Genomic DNA, 19,465 nt, shown 5'->3' with positions numbered 1-19,465 from the left:
ATTTACCTTGCTGTGCGGTACCTTCTTAAAAAACGCGAATTTTTATAACATATCTACGCTATCTCTGGGAAGGAAGATCCGTACGGTACGCTTGTGTTCTATTCGCTTGCTCATCATACATCTTTTTCGCTCTTAGTGTACTGTGTTTCTGGTGAATCATTTTAAAACGTTAAAACTTTAGCATCTACCCTTCTGCTTCTACTAAATCCTTTCAACACTACAACATATAAGCAGGAGACGTAGCTCAAGCTCGCTTTCTAGGTAAATCGTTAGATCGTTTCTTTTTTCCTCTTTTATAATATATGTATGTTCTCTATACTTAAACACTACGCCGAATTTTAAGTGGTAAACGCAAAGAAAATAGAAATAAAATCTAATCGAGCTGCACCCCATCATGGAGGGAAGGAAAGCGAAAGGCCACGGTATGGCCTCCCTCCCGGTCTTAAAAAGACTAAACGCTACTATACTAATACTATTGCTAATCACTCCTAACCGACCACCAAACAGGGGGTAAGGTTTACATGGACATCTTACGCTTTAGCTTCGTGTTCAGTCCAGCCTCGCTCAGGTCACCCATATCGCCCGGCGAGGTGGCAGAGATTGGGGTGAGCAAGCTGTTCCCGGCATGGGGACTACCATTCGTGGCCGCACTAAGATACGTTGGAAGCGCGTACATCGAAACGTTGGCCAACGGTAGGGGATCGAGCTTTTTGAACATTTTGATCGTGTGCTGCTCGTGTGCCGGTGAATCAACCGGCGAAAGGGATACGCCTCGGCCAATCGGAGGTTGTTGTTGATGCTGCTGGTGAATATGATGATAATTTTGCTGCTGCTGGTGATGCTTCGGCGTAGTTGGTAAACTACGGAACGTTGCACCGTTTTCGCTGGCCGCAGACCCACCGGCGACACCCGATCCGCTCAAGGTGCTGCTACGCGAGCACTCGCGCAACATCATCAGATGGTCGAGCTTATCGACCGTGGCATTTAGCTCGTGTTCCCACACGTCCTGCTCCTGCTGCTGACCATCTCCACCTTCGACCGGCCGTACCGCCAACGTGCGTACCTTCTGCCGCAACAGCTCCAGATGCAGATCATCATCGTGCGCAACTGCAGACGGATCGTCATCTTCGTGTAGCGTCATGCCGGAGTAGTCGTCCTCCTCCGATGGGTCCTTTTCGCTAACAGCCGAACTGGTTGCGACCGACGCACTACCAACCGAACGGATCTCACACTTGTCCAGCTCGCTCGATATGTCCGGCATGGTGCTGCTGTACGGGAACCGATCCTTGCACGGTGCGGGCTTCGTTGTGGTGGGCAAAATGTTGGCTAGCTCGGCCCCGACACCCGGTTCCCGGGGACCGGATGGTGCGGCCTGGCTAAGGTCGCCACGCTGTTCGTGGATTTCTTCGCTAATCTTTTCCAGATTCCGGAGCGCCGTACTGTATGCGCTCTTGGCCGCTTGGATTTGTTGTTCGAGCTGCTGTATGCGACCCTTCTGTGCCTCCAGCTGTTCCTGGCAGAGTTGCTTCTCGTCGAAGTATGGGCGCGATTTCTGTATACTTCTCCGGTACCGTTCCTCCAGTTGTTGTACCTAAAAAGTAGAAGGAAAAGGATGTTATTAACATAAATATTATTATGTGTATACGACTGTGGTTTTCTAAAGAGCCGGAGACGGCTATCAGTAACCAAACTGAACACTGGAATACGAAATTCATCAATTTATTGCTGAGTTATCAAATGGCAAGCTATGGCGTATGGCATTTTGATATCATTGACTCCATGTGCAATAGATTATTGCGCTGAATACCAGATATTCTCCCGTCGAAGAATTCCCCGTTGTGACAGTTGTGGCAAAGGGGAAATAAAGATGGTTTGCAATTGGAAACGAGTCCCCCGAAAGGCCCTTTAAAATCGCGTTACGTAACTGTTGCTCTCCAGCCGGCTCCGTGAAGGCCTACCCACCCCGCGTTACGTGTCAACAACAGAGGAAGAAAATTTGATTTTCACCGCTTACCGCACGCATATTCAATACATGCACAAGGTCTTTCCCTCCTTTTCCACCGGAACCGGCTTTGTGCGGCGCCATTGTGTGATCGATGTTCCGTCTTTCCGTCCACCCGAAAACGATCCCACCACACCAATGTTCGGTAACACATTTCGATAACCGCCAAACGGTTTGGGCCACCGAAAAAAACGGCATCCAATTCCATTGTCATGCCAGTGGTGTTATAGGAAACTTTCCCATTTTCCACCCATTTTTCCCAAACGGTAGTTCGTCTCCTATGCAGCAAGATGTTTCGAAGCGCCATTTAGTGAATGTTTTCCTCAATTTGTTTGAAGGTTTAAAAATCACTGCATCACCGCTTTGCGCATTGCGAATCGCTGATTCGTGCCGCTGTCGTCGTCGAAGTACTTTCCATCCACTTTTGCAAGTTGCACAACAAACGACGCCCCGGAGCGGTTCCACCGGTATGGGTTTGTCTCCATGCTCTTAACACCGCGTCTAAAGAAGGAAGAAAGTACGGTAAGGTTTTTTTCCGGACCAATTACCAGTTTCCATCACATTGCGCTCCCGAGGCAAGCGAGGGGCCTTCGCACGGTAGCGCACCCGTGGTAACGGGGAAGAAAATTAGAGAAAAATAGACTATTTTCCGTTAACAGTCAACAAACAACAAGTCTTTTTGGGAGGAAAACAGTCATTGTTGCTGCTGGTTCGACAGAAAGGGGATTATTATACTTGTAGTATAATAATTTTGTATGGAAATAAAATAATGTTTAGCTCTTGGGCGGTGAGCAAAAGATTAAAAAAAAATTAAACGTTACATTTTTGAAGTAAATTTCAATGCAAACAACTCCAAAAATAGGCTCTCATTAATGAAACATTACCAGCAAACTCAAAACTTACATTAAAAAAAACTACTTAAATAATCAAACGCATTTCTTCAATGCGCATTCCATTACAGCCGTTTTTACATATTTAGAAAATAATTATTTCAATTTGTAACGGTCACTGAATGCATCGCAAACGCAGCGAGATGGAACGCTATCTCTCGTTTCCTAAGCATAATTACTTCATCCGCCCGCGTACCATTGTGTTCCCGGTGCGAAGGATGAAGCCCGACGGTGGCAGGCTGAAGCGAAACGGCTTCCGTAAACTAAGACGCATAAGTTACCATAGTTAGAACTGAATTGATTTGAATGTATAATGGCATCTATTTCAGTGCGAAAAGAAATACGGTACGACGCATCAAACTAGCTCTCAAAACAGCGATGGATGATGGTACAGTTGGTGGTGGTGGTGCAACGGCATTTAAAGTACTCCAACCGTGACACACAACACTCGACCCTTCACACTCTCCCCTCTCTCTTTCTCTCTCTGCCTTTGCCCCTTCTAGGGGTTGATGCAAATCGCACCACCAATCGACTGCAAACGGTTATAGCATAGACACTGCTGGTGTTGGGGAATTTTTAATTAGAAAACCTGGACTTCCCCCCGTGCAACACTACATATGTGTTCCCCGTGCATGAGTTGGGTGTAATATGTCATATTTGAAACAATGTGCAAACCAGCTCGTCAGCAAAAAAACAGAAAAGGAATACAGTTCACTTCGCACCTGGCACGGTAACGCTTTTGATAAAGGGCAGGTTATCGCGTTGTTCGACGTTGCTACCAAAAACTCGTTTTTTTCGAAAAAATGTGTCACATTCAACCGCTTGGCACAGATGGACACCAATTACCGTGTGGAGACACGGACACAACTAATAGTGTACAGAAAAATTACCAAAACCGAAGCCTAAAAGTAAATATTGGATTATTAAAATGAATACCAAAATTTATGATTGCATACTTTCAGGCGAAACTAACCCAAGACACAAACCGAATAGAATGCGACAAACCAGAACATCACGAATGATGCTGGGAAATGGTAATTTGCATTATGACAAAAATGAATCGTAAATAAATCAACAACACACAATAAAAGTAAAATGTTTAGTTTATAGTTTAAACATAATAGCCTCTCAACAAATACCTTAAAACACGTTAATTGCTAACAATTAAACAGTAAGTTATAGCACATAAAATGATGAAAATTAAATTATTTAATGATATCCAAGAAATACATCATAAAAGTAAACCAAAAACAAATGTAACACTAAGCTAAAAGCTCTAAACTTCGATAATAACCTAGCATTTTTTGTGCAAAAACTCAATCTCATTCATAAACGATGAGTTAATAAGAAACAAAACAATTGTATAATGTCATGAACTTCATCATTGGGCGGTAATGTAAGACCAAGATGTAAGCTCCATCAACTTCTTCCATTTAATTGGACTTCCATTTAATTTGAGGTTTTTTAGTGCCTTTGGGTGCCTTTTTATCGCCTAAAATCTTTAAAATAAGCCATAATCTACTGCCCTGGATGAATGTAAAAAATCACAAAGAGTTTAATAACAATGGTTCAGAGCCCATCGAACCACCAACCGAGTTCGTGCCCTTTTCAATTCAGCCCTGTTTGAGACGTCTCGGTATCACGCCACCCCGGAAGACGCCCGGACGAGGTCGTGGAAAGTGAACAAACGGAAAGCAGATATCGAACACCCAATACACACAGCAAGCAGTATTTTAAGTTGGTGGGGCGTTTTTAACGAAAATCACTTTCACTCTTGCACACCGGGGAGCAGCTTAACGCCGCATGGTGGTGTAGTGGGCGAATCGCGAACCATGGAATCTTGCACCAGATGCATGCGTCGAAAGGCGAAGAAAGCAATCCAGCGTGGTTGCGAGCGGTTTTGGTACACTGAAGTCGTTATGTCGTCCCGGCATTGCAGTACGTACTGGCAAAGCCATGTGAAAGAGAGGCCACCGCTTGAGCCGATGTAGCACAAAAATACTCAAGCCGCAAACACACGGAACGTGCGTTCGTGAAGCCAACCCGTGGTGCGTTGCAATGCCAGCCAATATATGCACCGATGTAAATGACTATCACACGCACAAGGCGTATCGATCTATTTCGATCATTTTGGCGAAGATCTGCTTTTGGCCGTGCCTTTCGTACGAAAGGCTTGTAAGCGAAACATACACACACGTCTTGTGCTTGCAAAAGATATACACCGGTGAAAAGCAACACCGGTGGTCGCTCTTGCTGCAGCGGTATGCTTTCCATCCCCGGCCCCGGGGATGTACGAAACACGAAACATTACCACCAAGCACGTTTGGACGCTCACGTGCACAACACCGTGTCGTGAAGCAAATCGGACGTTACGGGGTGTGCATTTGACGAAATGTGTGCACCCGTTCGGTGGCAAAGTCGAAGATTAACTGACGAGGACGACGGGTGTGGTGGTGCAATGTTTGTTTTCGCTAGGGCTTTTGGTTTAGTGAAGCACGACACGAGGAAGTGTGCGTGGCCTAGAAATAAAAATAAATATCACCACCCAAAAAACATCGACCCAAAACACGTGACGGATTAGGCTAAAATTAGGTGATAAGTGAAGTAGCTAAAATTGATGTTTCAAACAGCACCGCTGCAAACGCTATAATTGGGGGCAAACAAGTGTTGCTGTACTTTATGCAAGGTTTTTAAAACCTACGAAAAAAAAACAATATTTTCTTTAAAGCTTATCAATAAATGGAACTATGCCCTCTAAAAGACTTCCCTCCATATATACTTACTTTCTTTTCTGCCTCCTCAAACACCTTTGCCTTCTTCTGATGTTCAGCACCACTTTCAGCCTTTTGTTTCTCTGCATCCATAACCTAAAAGCAAAGGGCAAAATGATTTAATTAGCAAACAGTGGTTTGGTCACCCTACGCCAGAACATAACCGACAAACTAGGGCCGCTTATTTGTGCCGCTATACTCTGCTAACCGTTCGCTAAACGTTCGCTAAACTATTGCGACAATTTTCGGTTTCTTGCTATATAAACGAGTGGGACGACCAATTACGTTCAACCGTACTGGCCATACATAATTAAAACGCTCTTGCCTTCTGTGCCTACTGCGGTTTCTAGTGATTGTTTAAAATGCGCTACACGTCCTACCGAAAACGCCTAGCAAATATTCCAAGCAAATCAAACTCAACCGAGGCACGTCTCGTCTGCAAATTGTTTTATATTGCTAACCTAACCACACCGGGGGTTGACGGTCCCCACCCGGTTTTAAACAAGGGAAGAAATTCCAACCAACCCGAAATTGGAATCGCTTTATACAGCGCTGGTGGCGGTGTTGGTTGGTCGCAGTTTTAAGACTTTTAACTATTGTTCGCAATCGTTTTACACCTCGACGAAACACCGATCACCGATCTGGTTGGTTTTTATAGACAAGGTCAAATTGAACGGTCCAATATCAAGACAAAACAATAGGAAAAGCTCATATTGACAGGTGCCTCTTGCACCGACTATAAAAATGAAACTAACTGAGCTGGACTGGCCAGTACTATAATCCTCTCTTTACTAAGCTATATCATTCACTATTCACCGCTCTAAGGCCAATCTGAAGCTAGATTTACAACTACACCGATTCCAACATGATGTTTTCATGCAATTGCAATAAATGCAATGCGTTTATAGGCACAGTTATCCGCATATCCGAATCGCTTCCCCTGCGCGATTAGAACATCGAGATTCGCTACCCGGCAAGTCTTCGGTCCCAGTGTACCTTTATCGTAGCGTGGTTTAACATCTCCTGCCAGGCATTATCGAACTGCCATTCGTGCGAGTTGCTCATGAAGCGCTGTTCCGCCAACGCTACCGTCTCCTTCGCCGCCGCATGGATCTCGTTCGCTCGCTGATACTTTAACGTTGCCGCCTGACATTCCAGCTGGGCCACCTTCGCCTTCTCGAGCGACTCGTAGTACGGGCGGGCTTTCTCGATGCAGCTGCCGAGCTTTTTCGACGACAGCTTCAGCCGGCGGGTCGATTCGTTCATCAGTATCCGAAACGTGGAGTTGGCTTCCTGTTTTTTTTTTTTTGTGAGGATGAGAGAGAGAGAAAGAACGAGAATTAGCATAGCGGGTGAAAGTAATCGTACAGAGCAGCAAGCGGTACACCATCCGGATGGCCGGGATTGGCAGGGCAGATTTTGTTTTCAGGATTAAACGATAATTAAATTCCAAATTTTGTGTCCTACACATGGGTACCATTCATAAGGCGTACGGTGCAATGTTTCGCTGTTAGTGCTACACTTTGATTTAGTATCGTTGTGACGGAAGCTCTCCTATTATCCGTGTCAGACGTACGTACGTCGCGGGAATTAAACGACACACACACACGTAATGAAATTTAAGACATGCTTTAATTGAATTTTAGAAGATTCTGTTTACGCAAATTTGCAATAAAAACTTGTCTATTTTTCTTCAACATCAACCTAAACCGAAAAGAAAGGCCAAATTGTTTTGCTTTCTGAATAGTTTTACACACCTAAAAAACACACATGCAGCCCGTTTTACGAGCTTCCTTTACTCCCAACAAACAACATGTAGGGCGACCCTACCCTTTGGCATTTTGCACCTTCGCCATTCTATGATTTGCACCAAAAGAAATGCACCAACGCCCTTCGCTTTGGCACCAGCTGCAAACCGTTCCGTCCGTAACTATTTCCGGTCTTTATTTTTCGCTCCCCCCTCGTGCTAAGGTTCCATGACCGCGAGTTATGCTTCACCGAATGGCTGACGGTGGAAGCAGGTAAAACATAATGCCTTCAATTAAGTATGGTCGTTTGGGAAGGAACCTCACACTACGGCTATGCAGAGATGAAAGGGGCACGAAAAAGGGTAACTTTTGCTGAGCTGCTATTGCGTGTGAGTTACAGTCACACTTGCCAGGTTGGATTTATCATCCAGGGGGGGGGGGGGCTACAAACACACTGGGGAGAGGGTGTAAATAATGGGAACGACATTTCGATCCACAGTAGCCCTTTGGAGAAATGTCGTATATGGACGTTTAGGTGTTTTTATAACTAGGCGTATAGTTGAAAAAGGCGTTCAAAACAACCTGCTTCTTATATTATTATTATATTATACTAATTATTAACGTAATCTGGCAAACAAATTCCCTTATAACGCAAGATATTACAACAATTCATTAAGAAATAAGAGAAACTTCAATCGATTAAACAGTCCAATCCGTGATGCTTGGCTGAACGACACGTTCGTCGGCTTGTAGGTTAATCTCGTCTGGAACGTGTCGTCCGCTGCAGGACACTTGGCCATTAAAAGATAGTGGGCAAATTGAATATCATCAAGCCTCTCACATGGGTAACAGTGTTGCGGAGTCGTTGCATAAATCCACTTCGACTACCGCAGTCGAAAACCCGAACGTCGACTCCGCATTTGACTAACGAATACACCGGAGTCGATTTCGGATCACTTCGGATTCGACTCCGGATTAATTCGGATTCGATTCCGGATTTGACACCGGAATGCTCTGGGTTCGATTCCGCATTACTCCAGTTTACTCTGGAGTCGACTTCGGTTTTATATCCGGATTACTCCAGAATTGACTCCTATTTTCAACGCGGATTACTCTGGAGCCGATTCTGGATTTGACTCCGGATTACTTCGGAGTCTTAGCAGTATTTACTACACATTAGTATTAATTACTTATTACTTAATTACGCAGTATTAATTACTTAGCAGTATTTCATGGGTTTTTAATCGATTTTCAAATTAATTGTTATCAATTTTCCAGAGGTTTTCTAGCTACAAATTTTCCAAAGATTCTGCAGCATTTTTCCATTGACGAGTTTTCCAACGAGTTTCGCCCGTTTTCGAAATTTTTGACTAATTTTATGTAAAATTTTTCGAAAACGTTACTGGGGGTTTTCATAGTATTCGAATACAGAATTGAGGGTCTCCTCGAGGTTTCTAATAGATTTCCATTAATTCTTGTGGTTAACTAAGACATGGACAATATATAGCATTACATCATTACGGCGGTGCATTTGGTAGCGAAGCTTGTGGTTCCAAACGGCAGAATCACTACAAAATCCCACTCAATCTCGAGTAAATCCGAGGTTGGACTAATCAACTCTAGAAAAAGTTGGATTTTACTCTAAATTAATGGATCCATAGCTAATCCACCCATAGAGGGGGGATGTTTTACCAGAATAAAACAAATAAAGGGGTTGAAGAATTCATGTTCGAAAAGAAGAATTTTTTTTCCAACGAACACCAACGTAAGTTAAAGTACAAACCACCACAAAACTTCCATACACGACAAAAGAAGGAACGAGGGATTTACACAACGTAATTTCCATTGGGAATTCCCATCTCAAATGGACAAACACAAAGTGTTGCCCTTTCTGTTTTAATTGGTTTTAATAAATTATCTAATTTGTAGTCACTTAGTATGTAAAGTTGTATAGAACTTGTTCAATTGTCATTAAAGGAGAAACATTATCTTCATACAAAGCATTTAAGTTCGTACTCGACTTAACTTTGTTCGTGACATTAATATGTGACCAAAAACAAAATGGAAAGCAATTGGTTGCCACAATGCTGCAGTTCTATGGCAAAACTTTACAGCATTGCAGCACGCAACAATAATCGATTGTCACCGCTTTGGTCATCCAAAAGGTGGAGGGCATGCAAAAGAAAGCATGAAAGGACACAAACGGATATTTCGATCGATTTCCATTATCCGACCAAAGGTGGATATAAATATCATACGTTACACGTTGGACAATGGGGATACACCAAAAAACCGGCTTGTTAGTGTCCTGCCTAACGCACTATTAAAACATTCTTCTGTTACCTTACGTAACCTCGGGAGGGGGAAGGTGGCCAAAACAAAGGATGAACAAGGTTGTTCTTCTAGGTTCTGAGGCTACGAGAGGGTAGAAATCGAACAACCTATACCAGCTTCATGCAATTATTCAGTCGGATGTCACCAACATCCGATGCACAGCGAGGAAATTTAATCAATTCCAGTGTGCTCGAATTCCCACGAGTAACGCTTATGTAAAAATGAAGCACCAAGGTGCATGAAATATTCATACAATCTTGGCAAAAGTACACCACCCAAACACACACACACACAAGACAGGAAGAGAAACCAAACCACAAATGTGAAGACGGGTGGTCGACAGTTCACCTGCCACACACTATCTGGAGCTTAACCACGATTCATTCCGGAATCGGCTCGAGTTTCGTGCAACTGGCAAAAAGGCCACGGCCAGTGTTGAGGAGCTGCATATGCTAATCGTGGTGCGGAACAACACTGCGCATAAATGCATATGACATGCGGTTTTTTTGTTTGCCTTGTTACCCCCCACACATACACACACCTTTTTCGTGGGAAGAAAAAGTGTATCAGCTCACCAGCAACACACGGGAGGATAAGAGGTGACCGCTTGTTTGAAAGGAAGAATCGACGTGTAGTGTATCGTTAAATGTGCCATTTGCTATTGACGATGTACAAAACCACATTTTCCACATGATGCAGCGAGTACCACCACCACCGAAGGGGGAATACCGACCGCCGGGGGGGAAAATACGGGCCGTGTCGTCTTAGGAGGTCAGGGAGAAGCTGGGAACCAGCTCGCAGCTTCCCACGGTACCAAGTGCACACGTAACTGACATTTAATCTCATAGAAAAAAGGCAAGCAAAACGTGCAGCGATCGTTTAGTTATGCGTCATTCTGCACTTGCGTTGCAAGTACACGCGCACTGGAACGGATGTGGGGGTTTATGGGATTGGGATTGTTTGTTTATTGATTAGTGTTTGTGAAGTTTTAATATTTTTTACCCATGATTAACAAATTAGCAATGTTTATAATATCGATGTATTAGCGACCACAATCACATACCGATCGTAAAACAACAAGCCGCTACGAAAACCATTGACAGTGCAAGTGTAACGTACACTGTAACGCTGTGTAACGCCTCTTGTTCGGGATGCTCGTTTTCAGTCAAATTGGCAAGCAGTGCGCAAAATACTCGAAAATTATGTTCAAAATTAACAATTCAGTATTATATACATTCCTGTACTGAAAATGTATACAAATATAGTATAAAAAATTATAGTTTAATAAATGAGGACCTTGTCAGGGGTTCCGTGGCTATGATTTGGGTATAATTTTCATTCGATAATCACTTAATCAGATATGAAAATATATAAAATACTAAAATTGTGTGGTGTTTATACCGGATAATTATAAAAAACCCATCACAAACTCATATGTGCTCATGATAGCTTATTGCCACACGTAGCAAATAACGCTTACAATGGCACAAGCACAACCCGGTACACAGAGCACCAGCTGCATAATGACAAAGGCATTGCAAGTGCATCTTGAGTTGGTGTTGAATGTGTCGGTAGAAAAAAAAATGGGCCAATGAGATGGTGGCCTTTTTACTCACCGATTAGCATTCGATTAGCACCGTTTTCCACTTATCACACGGTATGTTTGTGTTTGGTTGTCTTTTTGTCGTACATCTCAAGGGCTATCGTGTGCATGAACGTAATTTAATTGCCTTCCAATGCAATGTGATTGAAATTTGTGTATGCCATCGTTAGAGAAATAGAATACGAAATAAAACCTTAAAACAAGTTTCTACATAGCAATGTGGCTTAAAAAAATGAACATTAGAAAAAAAGTTATGAATTTAAAATTAAAAACAATATTTCGAAAGTATTAAAACTTAATATCCCTAATTAGTTATGTTTATTCCAGATATTAAAGTACGATAAAAAACTTAAATGATACAAAATTCTAAAAGGAAATTTTCACAGCGCTCTCGTATAACCTTGGCAATCGTATATAACGACCTTGGCGAAAAAAACAAAACAAAACAGAGCATATGAAGCATATCCTTCCATTGCACTTACGCAAAAGCTGGCAGAGATAAAAATAGTAAAGTACGTCATCGGCAGACGGTCACCCAACGTGCGGCCTTGACTCCTTGAATTAATGGCGTCGGCATCCAAGGACCAGACCCGGTACGAACCGGCTGGAGAGGAACTGTAGACACTTTTGCCCCCCCGTTTGACCTGGGGCCAGTAGCCAGTACCGGTGCTAATGGTCATGCGGACGACCATTAAATCAAACATTAGACCGAACTGCCCAACCAAACTTCACGCCAACAAACGATTGGTGGTTCCATCCTTCAAGGGTGAATAGAAGACCGGGAAACATACAATTTTCCACGAGTGTATTTGTTTTGGTTGTTTTGCGCCACTTGCGCCTAACTACCTTCAGAAGCATGGCCTTTTATCGTGAAGCAGAATCGCGCCCAGTTACTTACCTCTAATTCAATCTCGAGCTTGTTAATATCATCCGTTGCCGTGTTGAGATTCTCGAGCTCGATCTGGAATGGAATAAAGCACACAACACACCAGTGTATTAGCACAGTACATGTCATGGTTTAAGTACTTTTAATTGGCATCCGTTTGACAAATTACGAACAAATAACTGCAAAAGGGGGTGGAGGAAGGGGAGTAGCTGGGGGGGGGGGGGCATTTCCATGTGGCTTCGTGCCAATTGCTGATTGGATTACAGCTTCGTCGAGGCCCTGGCAAGGCAGCATTAGCCTTGTGCGCACCATTTTCACTTTTTCACGATCGATCGATGGGATGAAGCAATTTCACTAGCACAATCGGTCGGAAAGTCCTGTCCACACCTTCGCTAGCGCAATGACCCATCCGGTTCGAACGACAGATTGACAAAAGTTGGATAAAAAAAACGACGGGTCCGTCGCAAGGTTTTGCTCTCCTTCGGCGTGATCGCTAGGTTAACACTGTTACATTAACGCTTCGTTGTAACAATACCTAAGTGGACCAAACATTACTACAGCTCAGGTATCGATCACCCTTTTCAACCTACCACCAACATCGGATCACTAATCATTGCCGACATTGTGTACCGGAACGCTGTGCGTTACTTGTCACTGCAGCTAAAGAAACTAAACTGAACCGTTGCGCTAGTGGTAAAGATATTGTAGGGAATATAATAATAACAACAAAAAAAACCGCACGTGAACGCTTACTATTTGCTATTGAAGTGGCTAGGCAGAGTGGAAATTTTGCAACAAGCGTGCAGCAGTAGGGTTTTGTATTTGTTTTGTTTGGTTTTTTTTGTGTTGCATAAAGTGATAAGCGTCACATGATTGGGTTCGCCGTACGCACACTTTCAACCTGCGTGACTAATATCAAGCAACACACCGCAAATGGGGAACAGTGATCGGATGATAAGGTATGGGCAGTGAGTTGGTAAGTGTGATAATGTAGAAAGAAGGCAAACACAAAGTTCAGTTCCTGTTGCAGCACTATGGTTTAGGTAGCGATAACAGTGTAACATGTTGTGTGTAATTTATAATTTTGAAGATAAAAAAACAGCTTTTTTACATCATCATTGCTATACGTACGAAGAATCATTGCACTTTGAATAATTAAATTTTTTTTTGCAAACTTTTTAAAATCAAAACTTCAAAAAAAAAATATAATAATTAATCAGTTCCTGTAACCTATTCGGACCCTGGGGTCAAAAAGTCTGCCAATTCTGGTTTTTTTCCTGGACTTCATTTATCCGTCTGTGGCCATTCAACCAGTTTGGATTGGAGAAGGATTGGTACCGGTGCTGACCACCGACCGAGATTTCCAATGTTTTTCTTCTTTATCGGCAAAACAACATTAGGAGGTTGTTTACTGACTTTTTTGACTTGATTTATCCAAAGCTAGATAGTCAGCCCTGCGCACGGGGGATCGGCCCGGATGGGATTTTGGACCAGTACGGTCGTGTGAAGACCGGCGCCGCTACCAATACACTACCGGGCCACCCCAAATGCGCAATGCTATTAATGCTACTAGCTACTTTTGTACTAAAATTAAACTTTGAACAACTTAATTCATAGATACCGAAACACAGTCCGTAACATAAAAATAGTAAGACACATCCTTATTGAGAATAAAATGAAAATAAATAAATAAACACAAATAATAAGAAAGTGCCTCCTAATGCCTATTTTCAGTCTCGCTAAACGATGTGAATTCTTGAGATTTATCATAAATTTCAAAAATTATACGTTAACATTAACGTTTATAGCAAAATGTGTTCATTCCATCCTATCGAATGCGGAACCCTGTAATAGATTGATATCCACTAATACATCATAAAACAGATGCCATCATAAAAAATATACATATCTTTTAAACGGCTTCTAACAGCATTTAAAGTAGTGTTGGATTAATTTCATTCAGATTTATAAATGTGAATGAATCTTTAAACAAAATTAAAAAATCAAGTCTTTGAGGCATCGTATTCCGGTCCTCTCCAAGGAGCTTATCAGCATCAGATGTAAAATGTGATCATGAGCACCCAGTTCCCCCCTTTCCGCATTTTTCCCTTTTTTTCCTTTTGGAAGTATTGGACACCAACTAACGATTCGTTTTGAGCCTCCAAGGGGCTTTGAGGATTCATGAATCTTTTGGGAGTCGATTTCTGATTCGAATGACTTCTCACTAAAGATTAATATGGATGACGCTGCTTAAAAGGTTCATTAAGCACAACGCCAATTTAAATCGATCTCAGCGACTTTCATTTGTGATTTTGAAAAAGGAATTGCTCCTTGATTTTGTTACGCACTGTATAATGTTGGATTAACACTAGAACTATCGTTTGAGCGTTTTTGACGATATTTATTTTTTTTAGATCAAAAGCTGGAGCAATGGTAATTTGTAGTCAGTCTAAAGAATTGTTATGTAGAAGTCATTCCTTAACTATGATACTATTGTTTAACCACATAATTTGAAACGGTTGTTCTGCGCTAGACTGAAGCTCTGGTATTTAACTAATAAACTGAAGTTGAATATTTACCACGAGAGCAATTTCGCTAATTAGATCATTAAATGAGAAGTAATTATTTGCATACCTACAAGAGAGAAATACAAGTAGGAGATTCATTTATTGTTTCAATTAGTTCAAGTGTATATTCAAAAGCATCCAAAACAAATCGTCAAAGCTAAGCTAACAAACGATGTTTGGTCATTACGAAAATGTCGCGAACTACAATTCAAAAATACTTTAAATTTAAACATTACCAAAACAAAAACCTTCCCTTGTTATGTGTTGCTCTGATCAGCAAGTGTTTGGTACACTCATAAATAGTCATTTCATTTGTCCGGGCTGGAATCCACACCGAAATTTTCCAATTGTATCCATCAATGCAAACCCGCAGCATCGCGCACATTACATCCGTTGATCGTGCCACACACACACACATGTCCCCTCCTTCCGCTTCACCACCAGACACCCATTTACATTTGATTAGATGCTTTTACGCAGCTGCAGGCCTCAAAAAGACACCTTTTTCTGTGTGGTATGGCCATTCCGAACGTGCTCGCGGTGAATCGTGCTTGCTGGCGGCGCATTCGGTACGAGGGAGAGAGCTGATGGTGGTGCGCGCTCGGCGTCATTTGTTATTAGCAGCCGCGGCGTCACTGCTGCCGACGTTCCCAGGCATGGTCTGACGTGGATGGGAGGCTCATCTCGCTCGGTTCGGCCGATCCACCCATGGAGGATGTAGCCACACCGTAAAAAGCCGCATGTCGACCGGTGGCCTTTGAGTGGGTACGATTTGGTGATGAGAGGGAGGGGAGGGGGGGGGGGGATGCGTGGCGGTGGGTAGGGGAAATTTCGACATTAAAACATGTGCAAGTTTATCGCTGGAAAGAAGCAACGATGAAAAGCAAAAAAAAACGAAGATGCTTGCTGAGAGAAGGTGCCCAAAGTTGCCATCATGCGTCTTCGAGCCATTCATGCTGGCAGATTGATCTTCGTTGTGTGGCGATGGACGGCCACTGCCACCGCAACAACAACAACAAGCTGCACTGAAACCGGTTCGCGAGGATGGGACCAGAACGTAGTAACAAAACCTTCCTCCCGCTTCCCAGTAACCTGCCCTCCCCCGGAAAGAGGCTTGACGGGGGAAACTTCCCTTCGTTCCTTTCTTTCGGTTTAACAACAAGAAAAAAGACTGCCTCAGATGGTGATTCCACAAGAAATACTAGCCATCCGCAGCACCAGGGATGGGTTTTTACGGTTTTACTGGTAGGGGGGCTATTGGTTTCTTTGCCGTTGTCTTGTTCTTAGCTTAACCCTTTGCAAACCCAAAACCCAGATGATCATGACCGAACCGAACGGTTGAGTATGGTCTTTTGCCATTCAGTGTCGTCGCTTCGCCCAGGTACGACGGCGTGCCCAACAACATCCGTCAGTTCGCCCTTTTTGGCCGACGCCATTTGCTCTTAACGGGACCGACAACCACCACCATCATTATCCACCATTTGTGCTGCAGATTCCGGATTGCGGGCCAAAGATAACATCTCCCCAGCGATCGTGTACGACCAAGATAACAAACTTCACAGGAAAATGTATCGCCCCGAAAGGAAATGTTTCGCGACGGGCGATGGGCCAAACCTTGGGCCGAAAGTGTGGGGTTTTTTCACACCCCACAGAGCGCGGTGAGCGGAGTTTTGGAGCAGGATGAGTCATCATCACATGGCGACGTAACCAATGTCAGCTCGCAAGCAAAGCGAACCATTTTAAGACTTGCAATTGTTACTTCATTTAATTAATAATGTTTAATGTGGCAACACACTCACACACCGAGAGACTGTCCGTTTAACGATTGGCAACTGCAATGCATCGGTCGAGTCGATGGCGTTTAATGGAAGAAAAGCAAATATTGACGCCTCACGCTAGAGAAACTTTCACGTTCCGGAGTGTCGATGGATGTAAACTTTACTTTACTTTGTCGACTAACGTTTGATAGGGTAAGGCTAGAGAAGATGGTCACACAACTATAAACTCAATTTAAGGTTTATGTTCAAGGTAAGAAGATGTTCAAATGCACGATGGGACTGCTGGGGGTTCCGTTGACGATTAATAAACGACAATATGTATGAACTCAATTCGATTTCGGTGCTACAACAATTGGATTCGCTTCCAAACACCAATCCACAGTGCCACGGGCTCCGGACTCTGAAGTTAATGGATAAGGAAACGGAGCAAGCGAATGAATATCAAACCGGAGTTGATAGCGGATTGCTCCGGATTACTACAATTAGTGCTCCAGAATGCTCCGAACTGCATAGATCTTCTCTCGAGCAACACCAATATCCCAGATTAACCAGGATTTATCCATTTTCCTTGTTAGTTGCGACGATTGATTATTAACGATTGTAGTCGTGATTCTAACATGGATCAACGACCGTTTCCAAGGAATTTTACCCCAGCATTTCTGAGATTATTCCGCATTTTTTCAAGGATATTCGCAAAGTTTTCTAGCAGCTTTTCCAAGAACTTCCCACAAGTTTCTGAGCCAGTCTTCTTTAAGAGATCTTGAGTTTTCGCAGTTTTACATGAGACTCCGCAGGTTTTCATAGGATACGTAGAGGTTTTCCGTGAGTTTTCCGTAAGATTTTCTTTAACCTTCCTCAAGTAAACTTGCGCCGATCTTCACTCAACAAGAACGGTCCAAAATCCCATCCGGTCCATTCCCCGAACGAGACTAACTATCCAGCAACGGGTAAGTAAAGTAGATTAAGTAAAACCTGCCAGAAGTGGCAGACCTCTTGAGGTTGTTCTGCCGATAAAGAAAATTTCACAGCTTTCCACTGGTATTCCTGTACTATTCTTTGGGTTTTGTCTATCCACCTCCAGCAATAATTTTCACCTGGTTTCTCTAGTGCATTTAGCAACAATCCACGGGTATTAGGTGATACTAACCCCATAAATAAGAATTATTTTTTGGCAAATTTAAATCCCCTTTTTGTTAATGTTTTTTTTGATAAGACAACCCCACCCACCCGGGATAAACAAGAGAGAGAAAAAACCCAACCGGAAGACCAGCTCCGTGTACGTCAAACAGTGCTGATAGACGCTCACCAGTTTGATCGATTACGTCTCGCACATTAAAGGACATAAATTTTATCAGTAAACCGATTATCTTATCGCACCGCAGGGAAGTCAAGTGATGCTTCGTTGAGACGGTGACTGACCGTGTCTTGTTGCTAGTCGTGCTCCCCTTGTGGGAGGTTAAAATCCCAACCGTTAAAACGCCCTTCAGAGCAACAACAGTTCGCTGGTATTTTCACTCTACTATTAAGAATTTCAAGTACTGGGTAAGACCTAAATTCCCTGTTGAGTGACATAATTCCACCCCACTTGAAAAGGGGTGAGCACTTGGGGTAGGTTTGTTTTGTTTTTGTTGACGTTGGAAGACGTCACAGGAGCGGGACGCTTGTCAGTGGCACGTGCAGTATGGTGGTATTGACGAATGGATTCTTTCTTACCTGGATCCTTGGATCGAGTTCAGTGTTATCTTCCGTCTCTTCCATCTCCTTGTTGGACGTAGCCATGGCGATGGTTTCCCCCAGTCACTTTGATTCTTTGTAATTTGTTTAACAATTCAATGATTTGTACGCAGCGCCCGATGCGATGCGATGCTGTGTGCGTAATTTTTCCTTTTCTGCGCACATACACACCACACAGCAACTGCGGTATACTTCCACAGCCTACTGTATGATGGTGCGTAGGGATGCAAACCAAACCACACAAGGGCACCGCGCAAAACACCGAGAACAGCGAACAGCGAGCGGAGGACACCTTAATTATTTCCTTTTTTTTCTGAGGTGACCTCTTCTCGCGGTGACGAACGTTCGGGCACGTGTAAACACTATTCTTCTTACGGTTGGTGGTATTGCTATTATAAGCCCATCTTCTCAGCAGGGATGCTAGTGCGGGCACACGGGCACACTTTCCTGTGAATCAGAAACACCCAGATAAAATACGGAATCACCAGCAACGTGTGGGATGATGGCTTTAAAAATAGCACCGAAATTATCGAACAACACAGAAAATGGTTTTATTTTTCATTTTCCACTGCACCGTTCTCTTTCCTTCTTTACAAGCTCGCCCTCTCTTTCCTTCATTCCATCCACAACACAGCACGAGCTGAACGAAGACCTAAAACTAACACATTCCTATGGCAGGCGGGACGGAGTTGACTCTCGCGACGGTCGTGTTGGGTTTGGAAAGGAGGAGATGAGATTTTTTTGTTACACGTTTTTACCGTATACGCACAAAGAAAAGGTGCGTCATGCGACCATTCTACTAGCGATTTCACGACGATCCTATCCCATACCCAGATAACATGACAAATCATCAACCGTTATCAGTCGCCAGAAACGAAGCAAACAAACGGAAATAAACACAACACAATATTTTTTCCCTCAACAACAAGGAAGTGCACAGGCGGAATAGCAATGTTATTACGCACAAACACCCACCCCAGCACGGTTACACACCCTTGACAACACGACACCAGGCGTTGGGCTTTGGAGGGTATTGTTGCAGTCGCTTTACCAGCGCACAATATGATATAAAACTAAAACAAGAACACTTCATTCAATACGAAAAACATACACTTCGATTACTGCATCTTTCGCACAATCGACCCCGTTGAG

The 19,465-nt window shown here is 43.3% G+C and overlaps 1 protein-coding gene across 1 annotated transcript; it reads right to left on the bottom strand.

The window, feature by feature from the left end:
* Window positions 1–517: 517 nt before the first annotated feature.
* On the bottom strand, window positions 518–18,358 carry LOC128707845 (SH3 domain-binding protein 5 homolog). The gene is made up of 5 exons (XM_053802804.1): window positions 18,293–18,358; window positions 12,247–12,309; window positions 6,660–6,956; window positions 5,676–5,759; window positions 518–1,591 (listed from the first exon to the last, which is right to left on the bottom strand). The coding sequence occupies exons 1-5, from the start codon at window positions 18,356–18,358 to the stop codon at window positions 518–520; spliced, it is 1,584 nt and encodes a 527-aa protein (XP_053658779.1).
* Window positions 18,359–19,465: the final 1,107 nt, after the last annotated feature.

The sequence above is a fragment of the Anopheles marshallii genome, chromosome 2 (assembly GCF_943734725.1).
Source record: "Anopheles marshallii chromosome 2, idAnoMarsDA_429_01, whole genome shotgun sequence".
Taxonomy (NCBI): Eukaryota; Metazoa; Arthropoda; class Insecta; order Diptera; family Culicidae; genus Anopheles; species Anopheles marshallii.
The sequence above is the reverse complement of the archived record's forward strand: the minus strand, read 5'-3'. Positions and strand labels throughout refer to the sequence as shown.